General features: G+C 39.3%; 2 protein-coding genes across 9 annotated transcripts in view; both read left to right on the top strand.

The window, feature by feature from the left end:
- KIAA0319L (KIAA0319 like) overlaps positions 1 to 12,685 on the top strand; it is a 96,939-nt gene that overhangs the window by 54,337 nt on the left and 29,917 nt on the right. For all 8 annotated transcript variants that reach the window (XM_040468951.1, XM_040468916.1, XM_040468910.1 and 5 more), the window contains 4 exons: positions 2,613 to 2,859; positions 5,265 to 5,366; positions 8,283 to 8,380; positions 12,222 to 12,309. In XM_040468951.1, the coding sequence (XP_040324885.1) occupies positions 2,613 to 2,859; positions 5,265 to 5,366; positions 8,283 to 8,380; positions 12,222 to 12,309 (535 nt within the window). The remainder of the gene's footprint in view (positions 1 to 2,612; positions 2,860 to 5,264; positions 5,367 to 8,282; positions 8,381 to 12,221; positions 12,310 to 12,685) is intronic.
- LOC121026147 (ubiquitin-40S ribosomal protein S27a-like) lies at positions 9,629 to 12,210 on the top strand. The gene is made up of 2 exons (XM_040469016.1): positions 9,629 to 11,050; positions 11,292 to 12,210. Exons 1-2 carry the CDS (start codon positions 10,728 to 10,730, stop codon positions 11,482 to 11,484), a joined length of 516 nt encoding a protein of 171 aa, XP_040324950.1. The 5' UTR covers positions 9,629 to 10,727; the 3' UTR covers positions 11,485 to 12,210.

The raw sequence follows: 12,685 nt of genomic DNA, 5'->3' as shown, positions 1-12,685 counted from the left end.
AATGATACAACTTTGGAAAATAGTTTGGTAGTTTTTTTAAAGTTAAAGGCATATCTCCCTTATGACCAGGCATTCTACTTGCAGATATTTACACAAGAGGAATGAAAGGATATATGGTTCATACAAAGACTTATAGAGGAATATTTATAGCAGGTCAATTTGTAATAGGCAAAAACTGGAACCAGCCCATATGTCCATCTATTGGTGAATGAATAAACAAATTGTGGTATATTAATATATGCGTTGCTCAGCAATCATAAATGAAAAGGTACTGATACAGACAGCAATGTGGAAAAATAGCAAAATAATTTCGCTGGGTGAAAGAAGCTGACAAAAAGAGTACATAGAATGTGATTCTGTTTATATAAAATACTAGAAGATGCAAACTAATCTGTAGTGACAGAAGCAGAGCAGTGGTTGCTTGGGGCTGGGAGTTGGGACAAGGGATTACAAAGGAGCATGAGGAATCTTTGGAAGTGATGGATATGCTCATTATCTTGATTGTGGTGATGGTTTCAAAGTATGCATATAGTAAAATTTGTCAAATTGTACACTTTAAATATGTTCTGTTTATTGTATGTCAGTTATGTCTTAATAAAGTAAAAAAAAAGTGGACAAAGATTTGAATGTCACTAAAGAAAACATATGACTGGCCAGTAAACACATAAAAAAATATTCAGCCTCATTAGTCATCAAAAAAATGCAAATTAAATCACAGTGAGATACTACTAGAATGATGAAAAATAAAAAGACCAAGAATACCAAGTGTGGTGAAGTTGTGGAGCACCTGGAACTCTCATACATTGCTGGTAGAAATGCAAAATGGTGTAGCCACTTTAGATAACAGTTCATAAACTTAAATATACACTTATATGTAACCCACAATAAAGACTTCTGAGTATTTACCCCAAATTAAAACACATGTTAACAGAAACTTTGGTATTCAAACATTTATAGCAGATTTATTTACAAGAGCTGAGAACTGAAAACCGCTTCAATCTCTATCAATAGATGAATGGGTAAATGAATTTTGGTATATCTCTAGAATGGTATATTACTCAGTAATAAAAAGGAAGGAATTACTGATATACACAATAACATGGATGAATCTTTAAAATATGTTGAGTGAGGGGCGCCTGGGTGGCTCAGTCGGTTGAGCATCCGACTTTGGCTCAGGTCATGATCTCGCAGTTGGTGGGTTCGAGCCCCCCATCGGGCTCTGTGCTGACAGCTTGGAGCCTGGAGCCTGCTTCGGGTTCTGTGTCTCCCTCTCTCTGCTCCTCCCCTGCTCATGCTCTGTCTCTCTCTCCTTCAAAAATAAATAAAAACATTAAAAAAAATTTTTTTTAAATATGTTGAGTGAAAGCAGCCAGAAAAAAAAATAGTACGTGACCAGAAATAGATTCATTTTATATGGAATATAAGAAAGCCCAAACTAACCAATGGAGACAGAAAACAAATAAGTGGTTGCGTGAGCCTGAGGGTGGAGGCAGGAATTTACTGCAAAGGGAATGAGCCAGAGCCAACTTCTGGGGCTGACGGAAATGGTTTCTCTCATGATTGTGGTTACCTGGGTATATACCCTTGTCAAAACTCATAGTCCTATACACTTTAAAAGCATGCAGTTTACTTTCTGTAAAATACACTTCAATTCAGTTGATTAAAAAAAATCCATACCACCAGTTTTGTGTAGCCGCTCATCATTTCTCATTTGGATGAATGCAGTACCTTCCTAAGTGGTATTTCTGCTGTTGTCTTAGTTCTTCAAACCCTTACATGATGCAGCAACCTGAATGATCCATTTAAGACAAAAACCTGACCTTGTCACTTCCCTGTCTACAACACTGTAATTGCTCAACACTACCTGGCACCTTAAAATAGCATGTGTCTTCTTTAGTCTGGCTCTTGACAGTCTTTCCAGCTCGTCCTCCATTACTTCCTGCCTCTCACTTTGCTTATGACTCTCAGCTCCCTACACAAGCCATGCTAATCTCATTTCCTGTACCTATATTTCTCTTTCCCCTCAGCTTTTTTCTAGTAAAAAACTGTTTACCTTTTTAAACTCAGCTTAGGACTGTCCCCTAGAAAAAGCCTTTATTTATTGAAACTGTCCTTCACATGCTCCCTCTTCAAGAGAGGAGATAAGTACTCTTCAGACCATGCTTTTTGGGCTCAGTGTAACCTTTATAGGTGTATTTATCATTTTGGCTTGTTAGGTTTTTTATTCTCTCTCCCACTAGACCGTGCACTTGTTGAGCACAGCTATTCTGTCTTATTTATATTTTGGATCCACAGCCCCTGTTCCATAAGTGCTTAAGAAGTATTTGTAGAAAGATTTAATGTAAATGTTGAGAAAAGAAGGTAAAAGAGTATGCATAGAATGGTTATGACTATTTTGTTTTAAGGAAACCTCTTTGCATAGTAAAAAAGACTGGGAAGACTGACAACAACATTTGAACACCAGTTTGGGTGGTGAGATTAGTTTCTTTAATATTTTTGACAGTTTTGCATTTTTCATAAAAACATTTAACATGTAATTATTTTATGAGACATAACCTAAAAACTGGCTGTATAACTTTTGCCTATTCAAGCGAATGTTTGCATTTCTTTAGGTCCACAAGGCCGTTGTAATTTCCAGTCCCTTAACCACAGTCCTGACTGCGGAGACTCCTGGTTGGTTAAAGAATGTGTCAGTCCAGCCTGAGACATCAGAGGATCCTGGTGCTACGCCTAGCACTCAGCACATAAAAAGCCCTGGGAGAATCCAGATTGTTACCCCTCTGCCAGTGGCTCCCTCCTACAGTTATGCTACCCCTACCCCCCAGGCCTCTTTCCAGAGCACCTCAGCACCATACCCAGGTGAGGCCCTTTGCTTCTGTCCTTGGAGATAAGATATGAAAAGTAGAGCGTTTGATCACAGTGTCCCCTTTGCTGCAAGAAAAGGAGGGAGGCATGACTTTTAAGTGCTGTGGATTAGGGGGAAAAATAATAATCCTGTCATTGTATCTGTAATCATAGGACTTGGGGCTCTCCATCCTTTTTCTCAGCAGGCCCCAGCCTATGAGAATTTATGAGGCTCTTTTGCCCAGAGACAGATTCCACTGTGTTGGGGACTAAAAGGCACAAGATTCAATTAAGTAATGTTCAAGGAACCAAACAAACAGAAGCCAGTGGGAAGACCGTTGGATCTACGTACCTATTTGCCTTCTGAATGTCTGATTGTACGTCAGTTCTTTGTCTCTCTGATTTCAGCAGCATCTTTATTTTTAAGCAACCCATAGGAAGGAAATTTATAAGGAGTGTTGCCTTAACAAGTCTGTGCTTCATGAGTGCTGTTCTAAGGTATTAGGAGGAAGTGGTTAATCAAGGAAACTAATTCTTTATCCCCTGAAAAGGCAACAGGGTGAAGCCAAGCCAATGAAAATGAATTTTTGCTGATTTTTGATTTCCTAGGGTCTTCTTTCATGGTGGTATAACATGAAATTTTGGGGTTTCAATCCTGAGGTATTAAAGTAATTTTTGTGTTCAGGCAGAATGCCTGTAATTTTTGGTGTAATTGTGAAGGGTTTGAGCAATGCTATATTTTTGTCCATTACACTCTTTATGAGTATAGTGGTTTCTTTTCTTTCTTTCTTTCTTTCTTTCTTTCTTTCTTTCTTTCTTTCTTTCCTTCCTTCCTTCCTTCCTTCCTTCCTTCCTTCCTTCCTTCCTTCCTTCTTTCTCTTTCTGAAAGTCACTTCAGAGAATTCTTATTCAACCTCTTAGGGTGTCTAAATGCTGAAACTTCCATAAGGAAGATTTCCTTTCTCCCCAAATGCAGTGTTCTCAAGCAGATAAATCTCAAATTTCATGTTTTCTAAGAAATATGGATGGACCAGCCATTTGTTTCAAGACCCCCAGTGTTGAAATATGGATGGACCAGCCATTTGTTTGCTTTAAGCTCTCTAATTCCTAGGTGTCATGCCAAATGACAATTATTGTCAGAGAAATAAGATTTATATAATAGTAGTTCTCGATAACCTGCAAGTATTTTTGGTTGTTACAATTATGGAGGAGGGTTGCTACTGACACCTAGTGGGTGGGGGCCTGGGATACTGCTAACCATCTTACAGTGTGTAGGACAGTTCCTCCCACCCCCTACAACAAAGAGTTATCTGGTCCAAAATGTCAGTAATGTCAAGGTTGAGAAACCTAGACATGTATGAGATAGTTATTGAATAGTATGAAGAGCGTATGTATGTAGCTATTAGCTGATGTGGGTATTCCAGAAATGCTGAAGTAGTTCAGGAAATAGGTAAGTTTGAACTGAAATGGTCTGAGAAGATTTCTTGGAGAGAAGACTGGCTTTAAGCTAGAAACAAAGTACTGATTTAGAATAAAGAAAACATATAGCCCAGTTGAAGGAAGTAACATTAGCAAAGTCCCCAAGAGTAGACCATGTCTTGTATGGAGCACAAGAGGGAAAATGAATACAGCTGAGGCAGAATTGGGTAGGAAAGGTGAGGTGGTGTGATCAGATGATAATGGTTCTCTAATGCCAGATTAGGAGTTGGCCTCGAACATGGTGTGGGAGTGGGGGGTCTTAAGTAGGAGAGTAACATGGTGGGGGTAGTATTTGAAGAAGACAGAATAGATTACAGTGGGGAGTGTTAGCAGAGGGAAGACCAGTTAAGATTCTTGGAATAACCTAAGTCTATGGTTGTAGCAATTGGAATAGAAAGAAATTATTAAGGTTAGCTTCATGATCAATATTTGGCATTTCTTCCAGGAATGTTACAGATGTATTTTATTAGAAGGTTATTTATTAGCATAAAGATGATCCTTGAGACACTGTAGAACTTTAATTATTGAACTCTATGGAAAGTACTATATAAAGAGGGCTTAGGGACAGACTAGTTAAAATACAGTGAAGAAAAACTCAGAGAACAAGGAATAAAAGTAGAACAATATGGTGTCATGATAACTGAGAGTTTTAATAACGAGGCAGTCAGCATTATTAGATGCCACAGAAGTAAAGTATGTGAGTTGAGAAAGAACTATTGGATTTGCTAAGGATCAATTTGATGATGACCTCAAAAGATCTTTGTCAGGAGAAAGTGGGGGCAGAATCAAATTTCAGGGGGATTAGAAAGTAGATAAATAATGAGGAAATAAAGGAAATAGCAGAATATTATTTATAAAACAAATTGGGCCCCAAAGGAGGGAGAGAAATGAGATAGTCTGGATCTAATTTCTTATGTCCTGTATATTTTCTTTGTTTCTAGTTATAAAGGAGCTGGTGGTATCCGCTGGAAAGAGTGTCCAGATCACCCTGCCTAAAAATGAAGTTCAGTTAAATGCATTTGTTCTGCAAGAACCACTTGAAGGTAAAACATCCCCTTACATTTGGATAATGTTTTAATTTATAATGATATTCACATACCTTAACTCATTTACTCATTGCAAGAGACCTGTGAGAACAGGATATAGTGTGCGCATGCACAAATATTTATCTGATGCGAGAGGCAGTGTAATGTAGTGTTTGAGATCATGGGCTTTGATGTCAAGCCTGATTCAGATCCCAGTTCAGCCAGTCATTATCTGAGTGGTTTTAAGCAAATTATTTCTAAGTTTCCATTTATTTCTTAGTAAAATGAGGATAATTTCTACTTTATGAGGTTATTTTAAGGGCAAAATGAGATGGCATACAAGGGACTTGCTTCAGTCTGTGCCTAGCATATAGCTGATGCTCATTAAACTGAGGTTGTGTTGTACCCACTGAAAGAGGAAGAAACTTAGGCTAGGTTAACCTATTTATTTTGTCCAAACAACTAGTAAGTAGTAGATATAGCAGTTGTAGAAAAGTTATTCAAGACTACTGCTAATATAGATTTGACATTAAAAAAAAGACAAGCCCAATGTGATACATAAAATTCAGATTTATAAAATATATAAATTAGGGAACGATTCATTCAGTATTTAAGAAAACTTTTATACTATGAGTATCCCTTTCACCTTTGAAGTATATGTTGATAGACCAGAATTTGACTTAGAAACATATATGCGCTTCTTAAAACTTCCTTTGACAGTAGTGAAGCATACTTTGATGGAAAATGGTTGCATTGGGTTTATGTTCCCCTCATTAAAGGTGAGTCAAGAAGAATGTCCTACTCTAGGATTCAGGTTGGAGTCCTCCCATTTTAGGTACATGTACTCTTGTCCTGTACAGTAGTCCTGCTTTCTAATAGGCCTAATACCAAATAGCATATTTATGCAAAAGTACTTTTCCAGAACCTAAATGCCCTCTCTGTTCTATATGTCTGCCCTCAAATTATCAGTTCATTCCAACTTCCTCCAGAGAAGCTTTTTCCTTCCCCGCTCTGGTGGTAAGTTAAGGTGAATGAATTGGGTGGCCTTTGAAGATGGAGGTGAGGAGAGAACAGCCTTGAGCTGTGGTTGCCTCCACTGTTTTGTAAAAGCAGCTGAGTTCTGCCTTATCTTCTTGTCTAACCCCTGTTTGCATGTTCATGTCTGTGTGGTGCTGTCACCTTGTAGATCAGTATTCCAAACCACATAGGTTGAGAAACAGATTCTTTTCTTTTAAAAAAAAATTTTTTTTTAATGTTTTTATTTATTTTTGAAAGAGAGAGAGAGACAGAGCATGAGCGGAGGAGGAGCCGAGAGAGAGGGAGACACAGAATCTGAAACAGGCTCCAGGCTCTGAGCTGTCAGCACAGAGCCCGATGTGGGGCTCGAACTCACGAACCGTGAGATCATGACCTGAGCTGAAGTCGGACGCTTAACTGACTGAGCCACCCAGACGCCCCGAGAAACAGATTCTTTTCAACTCTCCTCTCCATGAGTTGCTCAGCCTTTATCAGATACATGAGATGAATGGTTTCAGATTTTCAAAGGTTGAGGACAGATGAACAGGACCAGCTCTGCCTACTCTTCCTCCCCCTCATCTCCTGTGGCAGTCCCTGAAGCGCCTCTCAGGATCTCTCTGGGGTTCGGAGGCATGGTTTGAAAACCATTGCCCTGAATCATTTAAACCAGCATTCTGTCTAGCAGACCTATCCTCAGTTGTTCCTACCCTTGGGCAAATTTTGGGCTGTAGGCATAATGCATCCCCCAAGCTTTTCTGTCCTAGGAATATTGTCCTTTCTTGAAATTGCATTGCCAGCCTTAGATACTATAAAATTGTCAGTTCCCAAACTGGTGTGAGTCTGTTTTCTGTGTGGAAAAAAATTTCCAATTACAGTTGGAAGAAATGTCATCTCTTAGCACCAGTCCCACTGCTGCAGTTGCTTTCCTGCTTCTCACCTAACCTGACTTCTGCATAATACATTTGTGAGAGCTGCGCAGGGCTGACGGCTGGCCAACACAAAACTAGTATTTTGGGGAGGAAGGAAGAGTAATAGATCTCGTATCTTAGGCTTATAAAATAAAATCTGGTCTTCAGATGAAGGCTATCTTGGAATTAGGTTTGGCCATTCTCTGTTATGCTTTTGAGGTTTTTTTTTTTCTTTTTTCCTTTTGAGTAGTAATGTAAACTAAGCCTTCGTTCCCTAGCCAGACATGAATTTAGTTCCTCCCTCCCCCAAATTTAAGACCACTTTCACGAAGGAGGGATTCCATTTAGATAACAGGATTCTGTCCTTGCCTACTCAGTCATATAGTCTGAGCTACAAATGAGGACCATTTAATGCTTCATTTGATCTTAATTAATTTCAGTGGGGCCTGTTTTAAATGGGCCATCCCCTACCATCTTCTGCAGTGTGTTATTTAGCTCAGCAGGAATGAAGTAGCTCTTTTAACTCACCAGGGTGTGATGACCTCAGTGAGACAAGCATTGTTAGCACTCTGTAAAAAAGCTATTTTTGAACCATGTTATTTAGAAGTCATTGCTGTTCTTTGTTGCAAAAGAAGTTTTGCAAGAAAATGGCCTTTGTTCCCAGTAAGTTCATCTATAGTGGTTGGTAGGGCATGTACTTTCAGTGTGACACCACACCATGAGCAACCCAGTATTTGGAGGGAGGATTGGCCTCTCTCAATGGGAAGGTGGATATGGGGCAGGAAAGAGCACTGCTGGGAGAAAGTAGAAGAAGCCCTGACTGTAGCTGAGTCAGCAGAATCTCTTTTTTCAACAAAACGTTTGGTTTTCCCTATAGGCTTTGGGGTGGAATCTTAAAAACTAAATCCTTGTCAAGATTTAAAAGAGATTTGTTATTGGCAGGATGTGTGGCTGCCCTCCTTGTGTGTAGGTGTGTGTTTTCATGATTTTTGTAACTGCCCTTCTATAGGAGAAACCTACACCTACGACTGGCAGCTGATTACTCATCCCGAAGACTACAGTGGCGAGATGGAAGGGAAACATTCCCAGATCCTCAAACTATCCAAGGTGAATTTGCCTCCTCTCATTTGTGGGGCCAGGGAAGAGGTGCTGACCATTTTCTAAAATGTGTAATGTAAAATTTTCTGCTCACACTTAAATCAGGAAGTCTTTCAGAAGTGAATCCTCCAAAAGTCTGGCTGACATCCAGTATTTGTTAGTGTATGACTCTCAAATGTTCATTTATGGTGAGAAGACTGTATAAGCATGGTGGTGATAGCTGAAAATATACACTAAACAGCTTTTAAGGGTAACATAAGGATTTTAGAATTTGGGAGATAAGCTAAGTTTTTTGCGGCCACAAGACTGTGTAAATTGGCTCAGTCTTTTTTGAGATTCAGTGTAGTTATTAAGAGCCATAAAAATGTTCATATTCTTTGGCTGAGCATACTCATTCATTCATTCATTCTTTCTTTCTTTCTTTCTTTCTTTCTCTTTTTTGCGTTGTTAATTGTATACTAGTTATGTGTCAGGCATTGGAGATTTACCAGTGAATTGATCATAATCTTCACATTCAAGGACAATAGAGTCTCATGGGTGATACTGAGCAGAAGCAGGCAGTTATAACAGGGGATGCACTAGGTTGGTGCAGGGGGTATTGAAGCCCCGGGGAGTTTGATTTCTTAGAGTTTGCCTGGCTTGGTCATGATGGAGTGCTGGGTAAAGGATGGAGTGCAGATAACCATGCAGGAGAAGCAATATATCCATTGGGCCAAATATTAGAGGGAAAATGTGGGAAAAAGGGAATTCCATGTGGTTCAGTGTGACTGGACCCTCTAGCACGAGAAGAACAGTGGCACAAAGAAGTCAGAGAGATGCAGGGATCAGATCACACAGAGTCTTACACCAACCTGAGGACTTAGAAGCTTATCCATAGGGACTAGGGAGCTTTTGAAAGGTTTTAAACAGCAGAAAGACTTATTTAGATTTTCAGTTTAGAAAGATCACCCCGCCTGCAGATTAGAGGAGGTAAGACTCAAACCAGGGAAACCAATGGAGAATCTGTTGAAAAATGTAGGTGTGAGATGGTAATAGCCTGAGTAAAAAAAAAAAAAAAACTAAATAAATAAAGTTTTATTTTTAAAATTGTTTTCATTTGAGAGAGAAAGAGTGAGCATAAGTGGGGGAAAGGGATAGAGGGACAGAAAGAAAGAGAATCCCAAGCAGGCTCCACGCTCAGTGCAGAGCCTGATGTGGGGCTTGATCCCATGACCCTGGGATCATGACCTGAGTTCAAAATCAAAAGTCAGATGCTCAACCAACTGAGCCACCCAGGCACTTCAAAAAACTAAATAAATAACTTAAAGATCACCTGTTGAGTTCCTACCATGTGCCAGACATAGTGCTAATTGTTTTATGCACTTATTTCATTTTATCTTCATAACAACCCCAACATGTAGGTATTAATATCTGTTTTACAAATGACAGAACTAAAAATTAGAAAAATTAAGTGATTTAGCCAAAGTTCATGCTGTTATTAATTGGTAGATTTGAACTGGAACTTTCCATTCCTGAAGCTCTTGCTTTTAACAGCTGTGCTGTGATCGTTGAAATCTAAGGTGATGGCAATGTGAACAGAGAGAAGTGAGTGGATGTGAGAAATATTATATGGAGGTCGACTCAGTTAGACCTGGTGATCAATTAATTGGGTGGTGGTGTTGAGGAAGAAAAGTCTAGGATAATTCTAGCCTTTTGGCTTAGGCACCTGGGTAGATGTCAGTGCGACGGTGGTGATATTCACTGAAATGAGGAACACAGAAAGAGAAGCAAGTTTGGGTGAGGTTTACAGATGATTAAATCATTTTTGGACAGAGTGATTTTGAGGTACCTGTGAAACATTTGAGTGGAGGTGTCCAGGAAGTAGCTGGGATCAGGGACTAGAGATCAGGACACAGATCTGGGCTAGAGAGATAAATCTTCACAGCAACCTCAAAGAAATGACACTGACACCATGGTAATAGATGAGATCATCCAGAGACAGTGCGTACAGTGAAGAAATAAACAGGTTGCAATTAGAATCCTGGGGAATGTTGTCCTTAAAGGTGTGGAAGGAAGAAGAAACTGAAGGAAATGAGGAGTGGACAGAGAAGTGAAAGCCAAGAAATAAAAGCGTTACAAGAAGAAAAACATCAGAAATGTTAGTCAGTTAGCATGTTCTCAAAGAGCATAATTCAGAAGAAAGGAAAAACCTCATTTGTCTGAATGATGTTCATCACAGCATAAAGATCTGGAAACAACCCAAATACTCAACAATGTGGAATGCCTATGTGATATGACACAGTCACTCATGTACTATTCTGTAGCTTTAAAATGACCATTAAAAAGACTGTTATACTGAGGAAAGTGTTCATGTTACATGAACAGAAGAAAGAATAATAAAAAGCTTGATGCGGGTTTCTCTTTCCGATCCACCATCTGCAGTGGAACCACCGCCAAGTTGCAGATTTTCATGAAAACCCATATGAGGAAGATCATCACTCTCGAGGTTGAACCCTTGGATACAATAGAAAATGTAAAGGCCAAGATTCAGGATAAGAAAGGAACTCCTCCTGATCAGCACAGACTGATCTTCTCTTGCAAGCAACTGGAAGATGGACATACTTTATCTGACTGTAGCATTCAAAAGGAGTCCACTCTTCATCTTCTGTTGCGACTTTGTGGTGGTGCTAAGAAAAGGAAGAAGAGAGAAGCCTGGGTGACTCAGTTGGTTAAGCATCTGACTCTTGATTTCAGCTCAGGTCATGATCTCCGGTTTGTGGGATCAAGCCCCGCATCAGGCTCTGTGCTGACAGTGCAGAGCCTGCTTAGGATTTTCTGTCTCCCTCTCTGTCTCTGCCCTTCCCCTGCTCGTGCTCTCTCTCTCTTTCTTTCTCTCAAAAGTAAACATTTAAAAAAAAAAAAAAAGAGGAAGGAAGGAAAGGAAGAAGTCTTACACCACTCCCAAGAAGAATAACCATAAGAGAAAGAAGGTTCAGCTGTCTGTCTTGAAATACCATAAGGTGGATGAGAATGGCCAAATCAATCACCTTCATCTGGAGTGCCTTTCAGATGAATGTGGTGCTGGAGTTTTTATTACTAGCCACTTTGGCATTATTTTGGTAAGTGTTTTCTGACCTGTTGCTTCAATAATCTGGAAGACAAGGAATTCTATATGGGTTAATAAAAGACATGAAATAACAAGAACAACAAAAAAGCTTGATGCACACCTTGATTTTAACTGGACCCTGAAAATCCAGTTCCTTGACGGTAGTAATCTTATCTTATTCATCTCTAAACCCCAAGCCTAGGATAATGTCCAGTACATGATTGGTTCTCAGTAAATGTTTGCTGAATGAATGAACTACTTAAAAACTATTTTTTTATATGTGGTCAAGGATTGGAAGGAGAAAAAATACAGTTACCTGATGTGTTAAGACAGTGGGATTGTGGGTGATTTTCTTTATATTATGTTTATACCATTAGTGGAAATCAGGAGGGAAAAATATTCAGATATTTGGGAGCTATTTGGTAGTTTTACAAAATGGTTTTCTTTGCACAGATGATTATTTTAATTTCATAACTCTGTGAAATAGGATGGTTGGGCCCTTAATGTTCTTCTGAAAAGAAAATGGGAGTATAGAGATATTGAATTCCCTTTTGTTGTTCTAGAGTCAGCTGGTAATAAGATTCACATTAAAAGCTATGGTTTTTTAGTTTATAATTCATTGTTTCATCTCCTTAGCTAGTTTACTTTCTCCATTTTGGAAACAGTGCAAAAGGAGAGTTCAGTATCAGCATGGCAAGTTCAGATATATGTGTTATTTTACATAGAATTGCTGTTCTTTGTGGTTGTCTTCTTTCACTCCCGCAGCTTACTCCAGGCCTGTATGAATTCAGAGTGATTGTAGATGGTCAAAATACCCATGGGGAAGGCTATGTGAACGTGACAGTAAAACCAGGTATGTGTTTCCAAGCTGTGGCTGAGTGTCCATTGCTCCCTCTGCAGGATTCCCAAAGAGAGGGAGATTTGACTTGAGGGGTTTTTGTTTCCCATTCTTTTTTTTTCTTTTTTTTTTAATATGTTCACTGGGCAATTCCTAGTTCAATGTAGTAAAAGATTAAGGTGGCAGAGTATATACTTTGGTTCTAGTTGGAACATTTGGCTGGGTGGAGAAACAGTAGTCACATGGCCCCCAGTGCAGTATGGCCTGAACGATAGCCTGTCTGAGAATTACTTCTCCAAGTAGGTCATGCTGAGAGAGGACCATGTGTTGTGATTAAGAGACACAAGAAAGCCAGGAGCTTAGGAGAAGTATGTAGAAGGAGAATCAGCCA

This window comes from Herpailurus yagouaroundi, unplaced genomic scaffold (assembly GCF_014898765.1).
Source record: "Herpailurus yagouaroundi ecotype Mexico unplaced genomic scaffold, PumYag 77, whole genome shotgun sequence".
In the NCBI taxonomy this organism is placed as follows: Eukaryota; Metazoa; Chordata; class Mammalia; order Carnivora; family Felidae; genus Herpailurus; species Herpailurus yagouaroundi.
The sequence above is the reverse complement of the archived record's forward strand: the minus strand, read 5'-3'. Positions and strand labels throughout refer to the sequence as shown.

Coding starts and splice junctions, on each gene's coding strand:
- LOC121026147 (XM_040469016.1), top strand. CDS start 10,728: ATGAACAGAAGAAAGAATAATAAAAAGCTTGATGCGGGTTTCTCTTTC. Junction 11,051..11,291: donor GGTGGTGCTAAGAAAAGGAA/GAAGAGAGAAGC, acceptor AAGGAAGGAAAG/GAAGAAGTCTTACACCACTC.